The sequence below is a fragment of the Heterocephalus glaber genome, unplaced genomic scaffold, assembly GCF_053883595.1.
Source record: "Heterocephalus glaber isolate CG9 unplaced genomic scaffold, H.glaber_assembly_v1.0 deba00001587, whole genome shotgun sequence".
Taxonomy (NCBI): domain Eukaryota; kingdom Metazoa; phylum Chordata; class Mammalia; order Rodentia; family Bathyergidae; genus Heterocephalus; species Heterocephalus glaber.
In genome coordinates, this window is record NW_028258365.1 from 339,916 (window position 1) to 354,689 (window position 14,774).

Sequence of the window (14,774 nt, forward strand, 5' to 3'; positions counted from 1 at the left end):
TGATGGGTTTCCATTTATATGTGATTTGTTTATTTTCTTGAACACCTATTAAGATTCTATTCATGTGTTGAATTTCCGGAATCCTGGCTATTATATGTGTGAGTGTACTTCTTTTATGAACATGGCCTTTTGGGGTTCTATATGTCTCATCTATCTTTGTTGAATTATTTTTTCCATGCTTGGAATGTTTTCTGCTATTACAGGTTTTCTTTAATGACCTTTGTGGTATCTTCTGATTTTTTTTCATGGTTCCAATTAATCTCAAATTAGTCTTCTTTGTGTTATCTAGCAGCTGCTGGATGGATTTGTCATGGTCCCTTGCTATTTTTAAGGTATCTCTCAATAGGTGATCATCAACCACAGGCTTGTCCTCCAGGTCTGATATTCTGTCCTCACATTGGTCATTTCTGCCATATGTTCTTTCAATCTTTCAATCTTTCAATGTTTTTAATCTTTTGGATTTCTGTTTGAGACTGTTTTATGGACTCCAGTTCTTTTCTATGTTGGACATTGATGGTTTGCATGTGTGTTTTTAGCTCCTCTATTTTTAAAAATCAGTATCTTCTTTGGACTTAATAATCATTTGTTTAGTTATGGTCATCATCTCTTCAATTATCTCTGCAGTCATCTCTATTTTGAATTTGCCAAGCATCTTATTCATCTATTTTGTTACTTTTACTGCTACCATTTCAGATACTTTGGCCATGTGGCTTTTGATTCCTCCCCACCCACAATGCCCCTTGGATTTGCTTTGTGGGAGTTTTGAGCTTTTGGGGTCATTTTGTTTCCATATTCTCTCATTTTCAATATTTTCATTTATTTCTGTATTGAGTCTTGAAAATTGCTTATGGTGGTAGCTTTACTGCTAGTATCAAGAAATCTTGAGACAATGACTACTTTTCAGAGATGTCCTTGAGGCATAGCTAGTGATTGGCCTTTGTATCTGGCCCTATCACCTCCATTTATTAGGAAGGGGGGAGATTATCATCTGTTTGGCCTAGTACTCAGTTCTTTGGTAATGGATTATATTATTGTTGTTGATCCTCAGACAATCTAGATATTGGCATACAGAGAAGATCAATTGATGGCAACAATTGTCACCTTAGCTAAAGTAGTAAAATCAGACTGGATAATAATAGATTATAATAACTAAAACTGTACCACCTTTAACCATAGGAATGAGATCTACAGCCATAGTTCAAACTAAGACAAACCAGATATTTATATACAGTAATTACTCAATAGATCAGTTTTATCTCCATTCACAATAGAACAGTGTTGAGTAGTGCAGTAAGATTGTTAATGATCTATAGATTCATAGGAGTAAATGAGTATACTAGTATAGGCATGGGGATGTGAAAAAAATAGACTTTGAAAAAATCAAACAATGGAAGAAGGGAAGAAGGTAATAAATTGATATGGGTGATTCTATTAAGGAATAAAAGAAAATTAATAGTATTAGATAACAGTGACAGAGAAAACCATCAAAGAAAAGGATAAATAATAAGGAGTAAAGATTAAACTAGAGAAGAACAGATAAGATAATAAGGAAACTAATTGAAAAAGAGAGAGGGGAGAGAGAGGCAGTCACACAGAGACATGGAGAAGACAGGCTGTAATCAAACAAATAAAACAAGAGAGGGACAAGAAAATGGGTAACTGGACTCTAAACCCCACCAAAAAGAATAAAATAAAAATATTTTAAAAATAGCAATAGAGGAAAAGGCAAAAAAAAAAAAAAAGTGTAGGAGTGGGGGGGGGCTAGGTAAGATACTGAACAGTCAAAGTAATGTAGAGGATTGTGGGGTGGATACAGGAGAAAGCAGGAGTGAGAGAGACAATGCAAAATATATGGCAAATTAGAAAGGAGTTAATGTGCTGTTAATTTTCTTTCTGAAAAAGAATTAAATAGAATTGCTGTGGAATTTGAGATGAAGAAACTAGACAGGAAGATGAGAAGAGAGAGAGAACCTATAAACCAACTAATTCAAAAAGAAATAGAAGAAAAATAAGCAAAACCAAGTAAACAAGCAACCCTTTCCACATACAAACGACAACCAAACAAAACAACACAGCACAAAGTCTAAAACTCAGAAGATATCTGATGGGAACTCAGTTTAAACACTCCAACAAGAGAATTAATGTAATTCACATGTAACCACTTTGCCAGGAAGCCTGGGCCACCGCAGTGGCTAGCATGTAACCAGGTCCTCACTGTCTGTGTGCTCCAGGGAACAGGCTGGCTGTATCGACCTCTGGCAGGTTCGTGGGCTGCTCCCACTCAGCGAGGATGCCCTCTGCCTGCATAGCCTCTCTCTGGGGGCGGGGGGCGGGGTCCCCATAGTCTACAGTCTGTGCTGCAGCAGAGAACACAGGAATTCTGCCTTCCCCAGAGTCTGGGCGGGGGGGGCGGGGGGGGCGGGCTGTGTGTGAGGCTGGTGGACACAGACTCTGTCCCAGGTATCTGGTCTCTGCAGCACTGGACTTTCCCTCAGATTTTTCCCCTCACTATCTAAGATGGCGGTTCCCCAGTGGAGCTGGAAGCAGGGGCAGGCTGAGCTGTCACTGCTGTGCCAGTTCCTTTTTCACATTGTCCTGTTGTTTGACTTGATCTGTGTATCAGCTTTCCTTGTTGATTTTCTGTTTCACCATGAAAGTCCCTCTCCCACTGTCCACACACCTTCCTTCTCAGCGCATACTTCCTGGTTTCTCCACTGCAGCGACTCCTCTTGTCAGCCATGTTGGGTCCCTCCTAGATAGAAAGGTTTTAAATATCTTGTCCTCTATTTTTAGCCGCTTTGTAGTTTGGGGGTCGCACGCTCCGTAATTGAAAAGAAAAGTCCTCCCTCTCAACTTCCTGCCATGTCAGGAGCTATAAGAAGGGAGGACTGTGAGCCAGTTTGAAAAGTATAAGACTAGTTATATTTTGAAGGTGGAGTCTAGAGGGTAACAACACAATGGGGATCTTAAGGCAGTGAGTTTTCTTGCATAGTTAAAATTAGCATTCGCGGGGACTCACCTTATGGGTAGGGTGTGTGTGTGTACCTTTGTATGTGTCCTTGCTTATGTACTATGATTACATCCACCCTGTTTTTCTAAATTAGAATTGTTTCTGTTCAGGAAGTGTTTCAGGACTATACAATAATCTTATCAATATAACAAATGGCAGCTTTCAGTTTTTCTTGCTTTCCTTTCTTGGTATTTTTGAGCAGACAAATGTCTGCCTATTTAAGGAAGTAGCATGGCATTGCCCAAAGAACTCTGGCAACGGGGTCAGGAAATCCAGTGTTAGCCCCGCTCCTTTTCCTAATAAACGTCCTCCCTTTTCTCCTTCACCTTGTTTCAAACAGAGGGAATTAAAAACTGGCAGAGAGAAACTGATAAGAGACAAATGAGCTACCTTTAAATTCTCTTATCATAAATGAAGCCCTGTGCATTAGATATGTTCAGATCTGGGTGTTATAATTCAATCCCAGGGAAAAGTCTCCTGGACTTAGACTTATTGAGAATTTTGCTGGTGTAAAAACATCAGGTTCTGGCCTAGACTGAGGTAATCTTATTCTCAGGACTAACTCTATTATGTTCTTCCATTCTATAATTCACCGCTCTGCTTGCACATTTATTTATAGATATGGATACCATTTCTAAGTCTTGAATTATTATTATTTGAGGTCCTGGGCTCCTGTTGGATCTGTAATATCAGTGACAGCTGTGTTGTGTATACAGCTCTCATAGCAACCAAGTGCAGCTGGCCGCCAATGGAAGCTGGCTCTGGTCTCCCCTTTGACTATTTAATATATGATCCTTAAGAAGAAAAAAGGCAGGAATGTTTGAAGGAGGCACAGAGGGGGTGCTGGGGTTGAGGTCCTGATGATGATCAGACCTTCTGGATGTTTCCACAGGGAGAGGGTGGGGATGTCTTCCACAATAGAAGAGATTGGGAGGTAATTTTTACCTCTCTGTGTGCCAACAAACACAGGGTCCTACTGGTAGAAGACTTTGCTTGGCATCTTGGTTGTGCTGTGATGGAAACCAGGAGGGGAAAGATAATCATGGTGTGCAGAGGGACCCTGGTCTTTGATGGCATGATGGGAAGGTTACTGCCCCTTATTCTTGTCATAGCCAAGAAAGAAGAATCACTGCGAGTCTTGAGAGAGACACTACACCAGAATATATGACCAAGTAAGAGGTGAAAGAATTTCTATGGTTGGATCACTCACAATGATGGGACTGTTGTTTTAAAAGCACTCATAAACACGAAGCCTCTCAGTCGCCTGAATTTCTCATCAATTGGCCCTGTTCTATGGAAGTAACTGCCATTAGAGCAAAGAGAACTCATATTCTCCCTTACCCCATTTCCTCCCTGCACCTTCCCTCAATCTAGTGCAGTGGATTACTCAACGAAGGCAAGAAAATGAGGACACTAGCATAGGTTTCAGAGAAATATGAGACTTAGAAAATAACTACACACACTTTTGTGCCTTTGGAGAGTAGCTTAGTTCATTCATTTCCCACAAAACCTGGGGATTAATGGAATAAGAGTCACACGTCAAAGCTGGCCTGGATGGCTCACGACAAAGCTCTGGGGAGCCTTAAACTTTCCATTCCATTTGTTTTTCTCCAAACAAAAGTCACAAAGTGCAGTTTCCATGTGGGGCAGGGTCTCCGTTTCCCTGGGAAGAGCAAGGTAGTATGGCACATTGTTGCCCAGGGACCCCTGGCACATGTGTGCCCTGGCAGCAGTGACTGTCCCCTGGACATTCTCATTCCCGGTGAAGCAGGCCTCAGGCTGATAGTGCAAACTGTGTCCCTGTTGACTTTCCCTAGTGGACTGGGAGCAGGGAGAGAGAAGGGTCTGAGAAGTGGGCAGGAGCAACAGGTTTTCTCCAGTTTGAACACCAACACGTTCCACATAACTGGTCTTGTCCAGTGCAGTGCTGAAAAATTTAAACACTTGAAAAACAGGCTTCTATTGTCCATCTGCTATGGGGGAAAGCTGTTATGCAAAGTTAAATTGGAGACTCTATGAAGATCTTCTCCCAACTGTTTAACAGCTAACGTGCTGTGCACAGCCTTACCTCAACTTAGGTGACCTTGGGACTCTGTGCTGTACTTTCAAACTTATCCCAGTTCTGTCCCACAGGAACCTCTGGGCTATTGCAAAGACTATGGAGTTGGAGTCAGGAATGATGGTGTCTAGCTTCATACACTCGGGCATTGGCCCTACTGCTGACAATGTGTCTGGGCAATGATGAGCAAAGTTCAAAGTAACTTCCAACGTGGCACAATCACTGCAGTCCTAATATCTCTTTAGATCTCCCTTCCTACCGACAAATTAAGCCTAGACTGGGCCAGAGCAAAGGTCCTAGGGCAGTTGTGCTTTCTGAACCCACAGCCCTTAAGTGTGTAAGTTTTTTCTACTGGGCCTTTGGGATCCACAGCTCCTGGAGTGGAGCTTGGTAGGTGGAAGTGTCTAGCCACAGGCTGGCCAGTACTTACTGTCTAACGCTGTCTGCTCTAGGGGTATGTCAGTGGTCTTGGGTGTGCCAGGCACAGGGATCGAAGCCATGTGGGGAGCCTCTCAATTTCCAGTGGGGGTTCCCAATGAAAGGGACACCCCTCAACTTTTTCATCTTCCCTGGTGCATATTCTCAGGCTGGCATCCCCATGTTTTTTAAATTTCCTGCAAGAATCCCTTGCTAATTCTAAAGAACTTGTTTAATATTCTTTAGAAATGCTGGTGGGGGGTAGCTCAGTGGTAGAGCATTTGGCTAGCATGGGTGAGGCCCTGGGTTCATTCCCAGCACTGTAAAAATAATAATAAAAAAATCTTTAGAAATGTACAAGTAGATATAAAAAAGGACTTGGCCACTCCAGCCCACCTGGTGGGGCTCATGGTATAGCCCTGTTTACTTGCATAAACCTGCCTGAGACAGAACCTAATTTAGCAGCCATTCTTGTTCATAATCGCTTTAATCAATTCATGTAGAATGGCAGAGCTAAGCTGGGGTCTGGTGCCTGGCAGTTGACTTATCTGAGCAAAACAAGGCATAATCATAATCATAATTTATCAGCAAACACTGATATTTTGAAATCTGTACATACTGCCACTTTGGAAGTCAAGAACAGGTGACAGGGTTAGGGGACATGGATGACAGAAACACAAGCATTTGGCTCCTTTTTATTACAAAACAAAACCAAACAAAATTTTGCAATGAAATTTCCTGGAATTCACAATCCTTCTGTTAAAATCTTTATAGTTGCAATATATTTTTTAAACCAGTACATAAGAACACAATTGCACTATTTACATGATAGTCTTCTATGTAACAAAAATAGTCACGTTGTATGATCGAACGTTTCCAACTATCATCCTTAACATTTCATGGCTAGCCCAGCATGAAACAAAAACAGTTTATGCTCTCCAGGCACATAGAAAACAGAATGAAGTAAAATGTCTGTGTCTCCTAATAGAAGACAATTTCTTTTAAAGACAGGTTGTGTTTTCAAATTTCTTTGTATTTTAAGAGCTATAAAGTGCTTTGAAAGGACTAGGGTTGGTGCCTGAGATGGAGAAGGAAAAAGACTTACACAGGAAAAAAACCCCAGACAACTGTACTGCCTTAACTAATTCTTTAAATGTGCACGTGACTTTGTACAGAAAATGATGTGTGAGTAGAATGGCTGGGTAATCACTACTACAGTATTGCGACGATCAAGAGCTATCCAAAGTCCAAATTCTAAACTCCCCATGCAAATATCATTGGAAGCAACTTTTTTGTGACTTGGGGGTTCAGATGGCAAATGAATTGGAGCCAAGTGCTGTGACGTGACCGGCAAGGCTGAGATGGGGCCATCATATTTATGACCTGCAGGCTGGCCAGAAAGTCTGTGGGGGAAGCTAAGTAAAATACCACCTGTGACATCATTCATTTCATAATAACAGCATGTAATTCATGTTAGGAAAACAAAATGAAGCCACTGGATTTTCCTCTGATTACCAGGGAGGTCTGGAGGTTGATTTGCAATGTCATCACTGCTAATTTTATAACTGTAAATTCATTCTGAGCAGACCTTTGTTTTTTCCCAGTGGGAAATAATGCTGTGGTGTAAAAAAAGGGGCTCATATAAGTGGGGTTTATTTTTCACATTTTTAAAAACTGGGAATTTCTGGTTGTGGCCTGCAGTCTATAAAACTGGTGTCACCTATGTACTGGTTGGGAGACTCCCCTGGCAACTAGAATAATTTTTCCTCCAAGCTCATGAACATTTTAAAGAACAATACCTTTTTTTTTTTTTTTTTTTTTAAGGAAATGGATGGAATGTAACTTTTCACAAATACAAAATTACTTCAAATTTTCTAAATATAAGGGACATTCCACTATAAAAATAACAGCCCCTTCCAACCCCTCCCACCGCTGTCTCTTTCTAATTATAAAATGGTACAACTATTTCAGATTACTAATGTGAAAGCAGAAGTAAATATATTTATTATGTACATGTATAAAACACATCAGCATTGCACGCCATTTACATTCATATGAAAGAAGTCCTTTTATTGATCTTCCTTTACGATTTCACAAGAAGAAAGTTGAGAGAAGTTACACATGAAGCTGACCTCCGCTTACAACTCAGAACATATATTTCAGCCCGAGAAATCTTTGCAAACTGTGCATGTCAACATTTTGCAAGAAGAAAGGGCTGAAGCACTTTTGTGAGGTCTCCTTCATCTTTTCAGAGTTTGTGACATTCTTCCCTCTTTGGATAACTGTAGACCAAATTCTCAACTATTCAGGAAATGGTAGGATAAAAGGCAAATAATGAGTTGAAGAAGTGATGACTCAAGTCAAAAATTGATTTGCTGAAGGAAGAATGTTATTATTCCAGCAGAGGGTGCTGTTCACCATGCAATAACTTTCTACCAAACCACCACAGAGGCCAACGCAAATTCAGACTGCTAAGTCCACGTGTTAGTGGTCATTGTTTAACTGCTCTGCTATCAGTACAGGCAACAGTTTGGTATTTTCTTCAAAAAGCAGGATGCAGTATAATGAGCTAGCTCTTATACATGAAAATTCTTTGGCTATTTAAAATCTTCACATTCTCAAAGAGAACAAAATTCTGAGTTCAACAAAGCACTGGACTTGTCTGAAAGTTTTGAAGGTAAAGGGGACTAACTACTAGACTTTAAAGATAGTGTGGTACAAAGGCCACAGTTCGTTTATTTGGGATTTCTGGATTTAGTAAGGTCAATCAACAGCCTTCAAAAGAAAACCCCCTATGGTTTCATTCAACCATGAGACCCATGTTCACGTTTTTGTGAGAACATCAGGAGAAAATTCAGCTGGGCAATGGAAGAAACATGTGTCCATTTGGATGGTGATCAATCTTTGGTTTATACAGCACACATGGTCCTTACATATCCCCTGCTTCCCCAGGGCCATATAGTCACTGAGTAATGACTTGGTGTAACTCAAGTTGAGCTCTCTTCTGCATGAAGTTTCTCTCCCTCTATTCAGACCCACAGGCCTCTTAAGAGACATATATTCTTGTCTTAACGTTGTCATCAATAAATATGTAGCAGGTGGCTATAAAGCAAATGGCTCTGTAGTAAGTGCAAACACCAATAGTAGCACAGGATTAGAAGATCTTTGATCACTGAGGCTCCTTAAAAAGCTACTGGATTACGAAGCACATGAGACAGGGAAAGAATCCTGACTGACCTTAAATAGGCTTTTGTAGAACAAGAAGGCTCTACATTTAAAGGGCTCAGTAACTAAGGACGTATCTAGTGTCTGGGTTCATTTCATTAGTTCTAGGATAATTAGTGCCATCAAAAGGCTCCAAACAGAAGAATGTTCCTATTAATCTATGAGTCTTTAAATGCTGCTGTTCTAATACAAAAAGCCTGGGGTTGGGAGGTATGGAGCAAAGCAGGGTAAGAGCTACATGATAATGAGAAATTCATACCTGCTTCTCAGAATGAAGTTACCTCTGCAGGCTACTCAGATCTCTTTTGCAGTCATTAGTGTTATAACATTTAATTCCTTAAACAACCTGCCCCCCAATGCCTATCAGTTCTAAACCTGGGGAATGGGCACTTCTTCAGGGAGCCTATCTATGTGTTTAGCATGGAGAGTTTGAGCCCTGCTTCACCCAGCTCCCTGACTGGGAGTCCTGCAGCCTCTGTCCCGACTTCCTGCAGGGCTTCGGCCCCTTCCCCTTTGATACAGCATCACCAACTGGTCTCCTCAGTCCCCCATAGCACGAAGGCACTGCACAAGGAACCTCAGCTCCCACATTTACAAGACAGTCCCTTGGCCCCTCTTTGTTGGTTTTAAGTGGCTCCCAGCTCTGTTACGAGGAGCAAGCTTTGTGCTGGCTGAGATGTTCAGCAGGATGAGTGCCACCAGACACAGGATGTACAAATCCTGACCCTGGGGACACTTGGAGAACCTGGGTGGGCACAAGTGCTGGCAGTGGAAGATAAGATCCAGACAGCATTTTGGGATTGTGACCTTGCCATTTTTTGCTTAGGAAACTTCTGGCAATGAAGCCTAAAAAAAAAAAAAGGCAATAGCTATAGGGTGGCTTAAAACCAGTGAAAAAGGAAGCAAAAATGAAACTAGGTGTGGTGGTGCACGCTTGTAATCCTAGCACTCTGGAAGGCTGAGGCAGAATTGCTAGTTTGAGCCTAATCTGGGCAATTTAATGATTTAGCTAGATATTGCCCCGCCTCAAAAGAGAGATATGACTCAGTGTGAAGGCCCTTAGTTTAATTCTCAATACCTAGAAGAAAAGAAGTAAAAATGAAGGTGACTGGCTTAGGAAAGAACTTAATTTGCCTTTATGCATCAAAAGTAAAAGTATAGATATTATCACATAATAAAAAGAACAATATCAGTAACAGTAGTAAGCATGATAAGGATAACTATAGTTACAGAACCACCACTTTTGTTGTGCTGAAGGTTATTGGAGAGGTTCTTGCAAGCAAAGGAAAAAAAAATACAAAACGAGGAAAGGAAGATGGGAAAAGTGTGTGTGTGTGTGTGTGTGTATAGAGAGAGATAGTCAAAGACAAAGGGACAGAAATTGGGAAAGGGATCCAAGTAAAAGAATATAAAAATACTATTGGAAATTGCCTCAGCAGTCCTAGTGCCAGAGGACTGGGCCCTTGATCCATATAGGAAGTGAGTGACTCCATATCCCAGATATTTTTCTTTTCTTTTCTTTTTTTGAGACAAGATCTCACTATATGGTTTAGGTTGACCTTGAACTCACTATGTAGCCCAGGCTGGCCTTGAACTCATGTCAGTCCTCCTGTCTCAGCTGCCTGAGTGCTGAGATAAAAGGCATATGCCACCACACCTGGCCTGCATCCCAGCCTTTCTGAAAGAGTTTTAATTCAGTGAGATTTCTTTCTGTTTGGTCACAGAGATATATTCAGTGGACAATGAAATAGTACTAAATTCTCATGCTCTAAGAATTTTCTCCCCAAGTTAAAACTCACAAAGAACTGTGTTGGATTATCTGTCATCATTGGGATTTGAAGGTGTGGTCCCCATAGGGATGTCAGGCAAGCAACTGAAGCAAATGCCAGGGGGCATTTGACTGCTGCTATGACAACGCCCAGACCTGAGACTATTTACAGATGCTTCACCACATGAAGAAATGCTAACAAAAGAAAATAGCAAACTAAAAAATGAAAATTAAAAAAAAAAGGACAAAGACCTTCTTCTGTAGTCATAAGCATGAATGAGCGTAAGATGTTGAAATAGATGCCTTTGCTACTTTGACAGTTCTAGCTTCTCTAGACCCTCTACCTTCACCCTTGTCTGGATGAGCACAGTTGACCTTGTAGGGGTGCCCAAATCCTGGAGAATAATCAATACTCAAATACTGTACTTATCAGTAATCAGCGCTCAGCTCTTCCAATGGACTAGCCACACAGGAGGCAGCAATTCCTAAAGGTGACCCTAAAGTGTTCTGAGTGAATGCAAATGATTTTTCTTCCCCACAGCATGGGGTGACAGGCAATGCTGATGGGGAGCAGAATGCTGGCTGTTGGAGGTGGTTGTAATTCACCAGCTGGAGGCTGACACTCAACAAGCCCCAAAGGCTATTAAGACCACACAAGAATCTTGTATTTGGCATCAATATTTCTTAGTCTTTCTTCCCAAATTCTTGAGTTCTAGCTGGAGTTATGGGGTTAGGGGCCTGCCAGCCTTAAGAACCAGGGCTTGAGGTAAAGTCGGATGACTTTGGTCTAGAACTCTCTCTGGCTCCTGCAGTGCCACAGGTCAGTCTAAGGGCTTGTCACAGAAGTCAGCAGAATTTTGTTTCAGCACCAGATCAGCATGGTTTGTGTGACTTTTGAAAAGACAGCAAGTCAGAGAAATCAATGAGAGTGGACAGCAGTGGTTTAGAAGGTTCAAGTAGAAATTTGAAAAAGGGCTGCTCGAGTCTTTATTCATTACGAAAGAATTGGATCTCTGGCCCTCTCACTAGGGGACTTGGGTGGTGTCTGGTTCTCTCTGGTGGTCATTAGAGTCTCAGCCTTTTTCTTCTGTAAGGTCTAGGGGTTCTTGGGAGAAGACTGGCGGAGCTCTAGACCTGTGCTGCCTAATGGGTAACAACTGGACTTGTGTCTACCTAGTGCTCACATATCCAAAAGGAGATGTGCTGGGGGTGCGAAAGTCTTGTACAAAGAAAGAATGGAATGCATCTCATTAGCACTTTTACATCAAGTACATGCTGAAATGAGTATTCAGTTTAAATAAAATATATTATTAAAATTGTTACCTGTTTCTTTTCACATCTTAAAATGTGGCTAGAAGATTTAAAATGACATATATGACTTGCCTTGTATTTCTACTGGACAGTGTTGGCTTAGACCCTTGCAATATATGTTGTGCAAGGACACACAGTGTGCAACCCTGGATTACACATCCTTGGACACTCACGTGTGCACCAATGGGTCCCCAGGTCACACAGAATCTCCTCTTGGGGGGAGGTGGCCAGGAAGGCTACAGAGAAGGGCTTTTTCCATTTCTTTTGAAAGGGAAACTTTCCTATTAAATTTTTTTTTAACTACCAAGGCCACAGCAAAACCCTCTGGTAAGGGAAAAATCTCCTAGGCTCAGGGGGTTTGCAGTGGGACCTCCATGGGGTCAGATCCACAGGCCTCAGACAAGCCTCTTCTATAAGATCCCATAGAACGGAAATTAACAGAAAACCTTTCCTCAAACAGAAGGCAGTACAATTCAAGGGACATTTTCTCTCTTTGAGTATGGAACACAATTCATTTTTCATTTGCTGTTGAATTATCCTAATTCCATTAGGCTTAATAACAACATCTGGTTGGGGGCAGAGCTGACTAAAGGAGAAGTAGGCGGTAAAGGCTAAAGCTGACTGAGAAAAATAAACGTTTTTGAGACTGAGAATTCCACACCGAGAACTAGGCTTTGAAGGTATCCAGAGACTGCAGACTCTTAACAGCAGCTTTGAAACAAGGCAGAACGAACCAACTCCTACTTGGACTTAAAGCTGGAATCACTTGGATACCTTCATTGTCAGCAATGCAGGCGTGCCAAGACGCACGCAAAGGCTTTGCTCTGCCTCCCCCAGCTATGATGTCTGCTGCGATCTGCAAAAGTGGATCCCGCTCACAAAGCGGTCATCTGTGAGCCTAATGTCTGAGGGAGCTCTGGGAATTGTCATGCTAAACCCTTCACTTTACAGATGGAGAAACTGAGGCCTCCTGAGTTTGTAGCTTCGGTCCCCTCCTCCCTGCCTGCCTTCTCATCCTTAGAGACTGAATTTCATTCCAGGAAATCATTCTGGGTGGCAAAAAAAGGGCAGCCAGTGTCCTTCCGTGACCCACATGCCACATTTCAGCAGGCGGCAAGGGTTTACAGTGGAACCAAACTCCGCGTTTGAGTATTAGTGTAATGAGGCGGAAAAGCCCTCATCAAACACATAAATACAGCTCAGCGAGAGAAAAGCTTTCTTTCATGGTTAATCCAAGTGGTGGCATGGTCTGTGCCAACCGCTTAGGGATGCTACGGTGAGCCACCTGACTGTCAGACACAGGTCTCTGCCCAAGGTCCCTGCCCGAGGCAACCCCGCATCTGGAGAGTCTAAATGTATTAAAAAATCACCTCCTGGAAAAATAGCACGTTTCTATCATCATCAAAACAAGAATAAAGACATAAACAGTTTAAAAACACAGGTGGATTTCAGTATTCACTGGATACTTCTTTTCCCTATTTTCCCCTCTCAGTCGGATAAAGTCGATTCAGCAAATTCCCATGCTGTATTTTTCCGTTCAAGTGACTGATCAACTGTCTCATTCCTCTCTTCGTTTCTGGACACACTCAGCAGGAAGCCTTGAGAAGCAACCTGCTAAGGATTCATCTGAACCCTTCCTCATGGTCTGGAGAGGTATAACTTAAGGTGTAGGAACTAAGGTAAAGCGAGGTGCGGCTGTAGCCTCCACTGTATTTACCACTGGGCTCAAACACGATTCCATCTTTTCTAAAGTCTCCAAGGCTTGCTGTCCCAGACTCTGCTCCTGGAGATGGGTGTTCCTGCCTTGGCGGGGACTTGTGAGTTCAGAATTTCAGCCACAAACCCCCCACAGATCCCAAGACCTAACTGAGCTGAAGTCCTTCCCCGGAGCTCCCTCCTCATGTAGTGGTGGGCCCTGCACATAGCCTGGCAAATCAAAGCCAGTGTGATGCAGCTTAAAATAATGAGTCATGGCTTCAGCAGATTTAGGATAGCAGAGTTAGGTGCTCTGGAATTTGGAATTTTTCAAGATGAATTTAAAAGCATTTCGGTTCTTAATGAAAGCTGGTCTTACACTGTTTTGAGGTGCAGAGGCACTTCTCAAAGCCATGCACGCTTCATGCCGAGAAGCCCAAATCACAAATCTCAGGGATGTCAGACAGACTGATCATAGGAACCAGTGCCTCTAAACAGAACGCTACCCAAGCGTGGGAGTGACCCAGAGGAAAAGAGGAGTAGATGTAAATTATACAGTCTTTAAAAAGAAATGCAAACAAAGAAGTCAGTTTCCCCAAAACAAGAACAGTAAGACCTGGAAAAATTATAAAATTAAGAAACCCTAAAGGCTTTCTTTCAGTCTCTGTTCCACAAGCTTGTGAAACACATGTGTGTAAGATCATGGAAGGGAAACCAGCGTTCAGCTTCCAAGGCGGCAGACTGCTGCAGAGATGGGAGAACTGCATCCTGATTAATGAGACTTTGGATATTGCTTTTCATTACCATCTGGACCACAGTGCCTGGAGTTCCCCGGTGATCTGACCCACGCGTGCCCTGTGAAAGGCTTGGAGCACTCCTCCCTCTGTCCCCTTGGCTCCTCTCTCTCTCCTCCACATCACCATTTCAAGATTTCACCTCTTCGCAGTCTTGGTCAGTGGAAAGTTCCACATCTGAGAGCCCCACTTCCATGGCCATAATCAAGGAGATGTCAGAATCACTGCTCACGGCAGGTTCCTGTTCACCTGGGAGGAGAAAGCAAAGGTCACAATGAAGATCATGTCTTTGAATGCTGCTTTTTTTTCCATTAGGTTATTGGTACATTTTAGGTATAAAATACAGTTACATTCATCATTGGGATCCTGTACCTTTACATGACGTATCTTGGTTTTTATTTTTTCCCCATTCCACTGCCCTCCCTTCACCCTCTCCACCCTTCCCTATTTACAAAGACTTTGTTTCCATTTTTTTCCTTTTCTCATATTTTTTCT

General features: G+C 42.2%; 1 protein-coding gene across 1 annotated transcript in view; it reads right to left on the reverse strand.

The window, feature by feature from the left end:
• Positions 1–6,165: 6,165 nt before the first annotated feature.
• Positions 6,166–14,774, reverse strand: part of Rnf150 (ring finger protein 150) — a 253,750-nt gene continuing 245,141 nt past the window's right edge. The window contains exon 7 of the mRNA XM_004868892.4: positions 6,166–14,528. Coding sequence (XP_004868949.1) covers positions 14,410–14,528 — 119 coding nt within the window. The 3' untranslated portion in view covers positions 6,166–14,409. The remainder of the gene's footprint in view (positions 14,529–14,774) is intronic.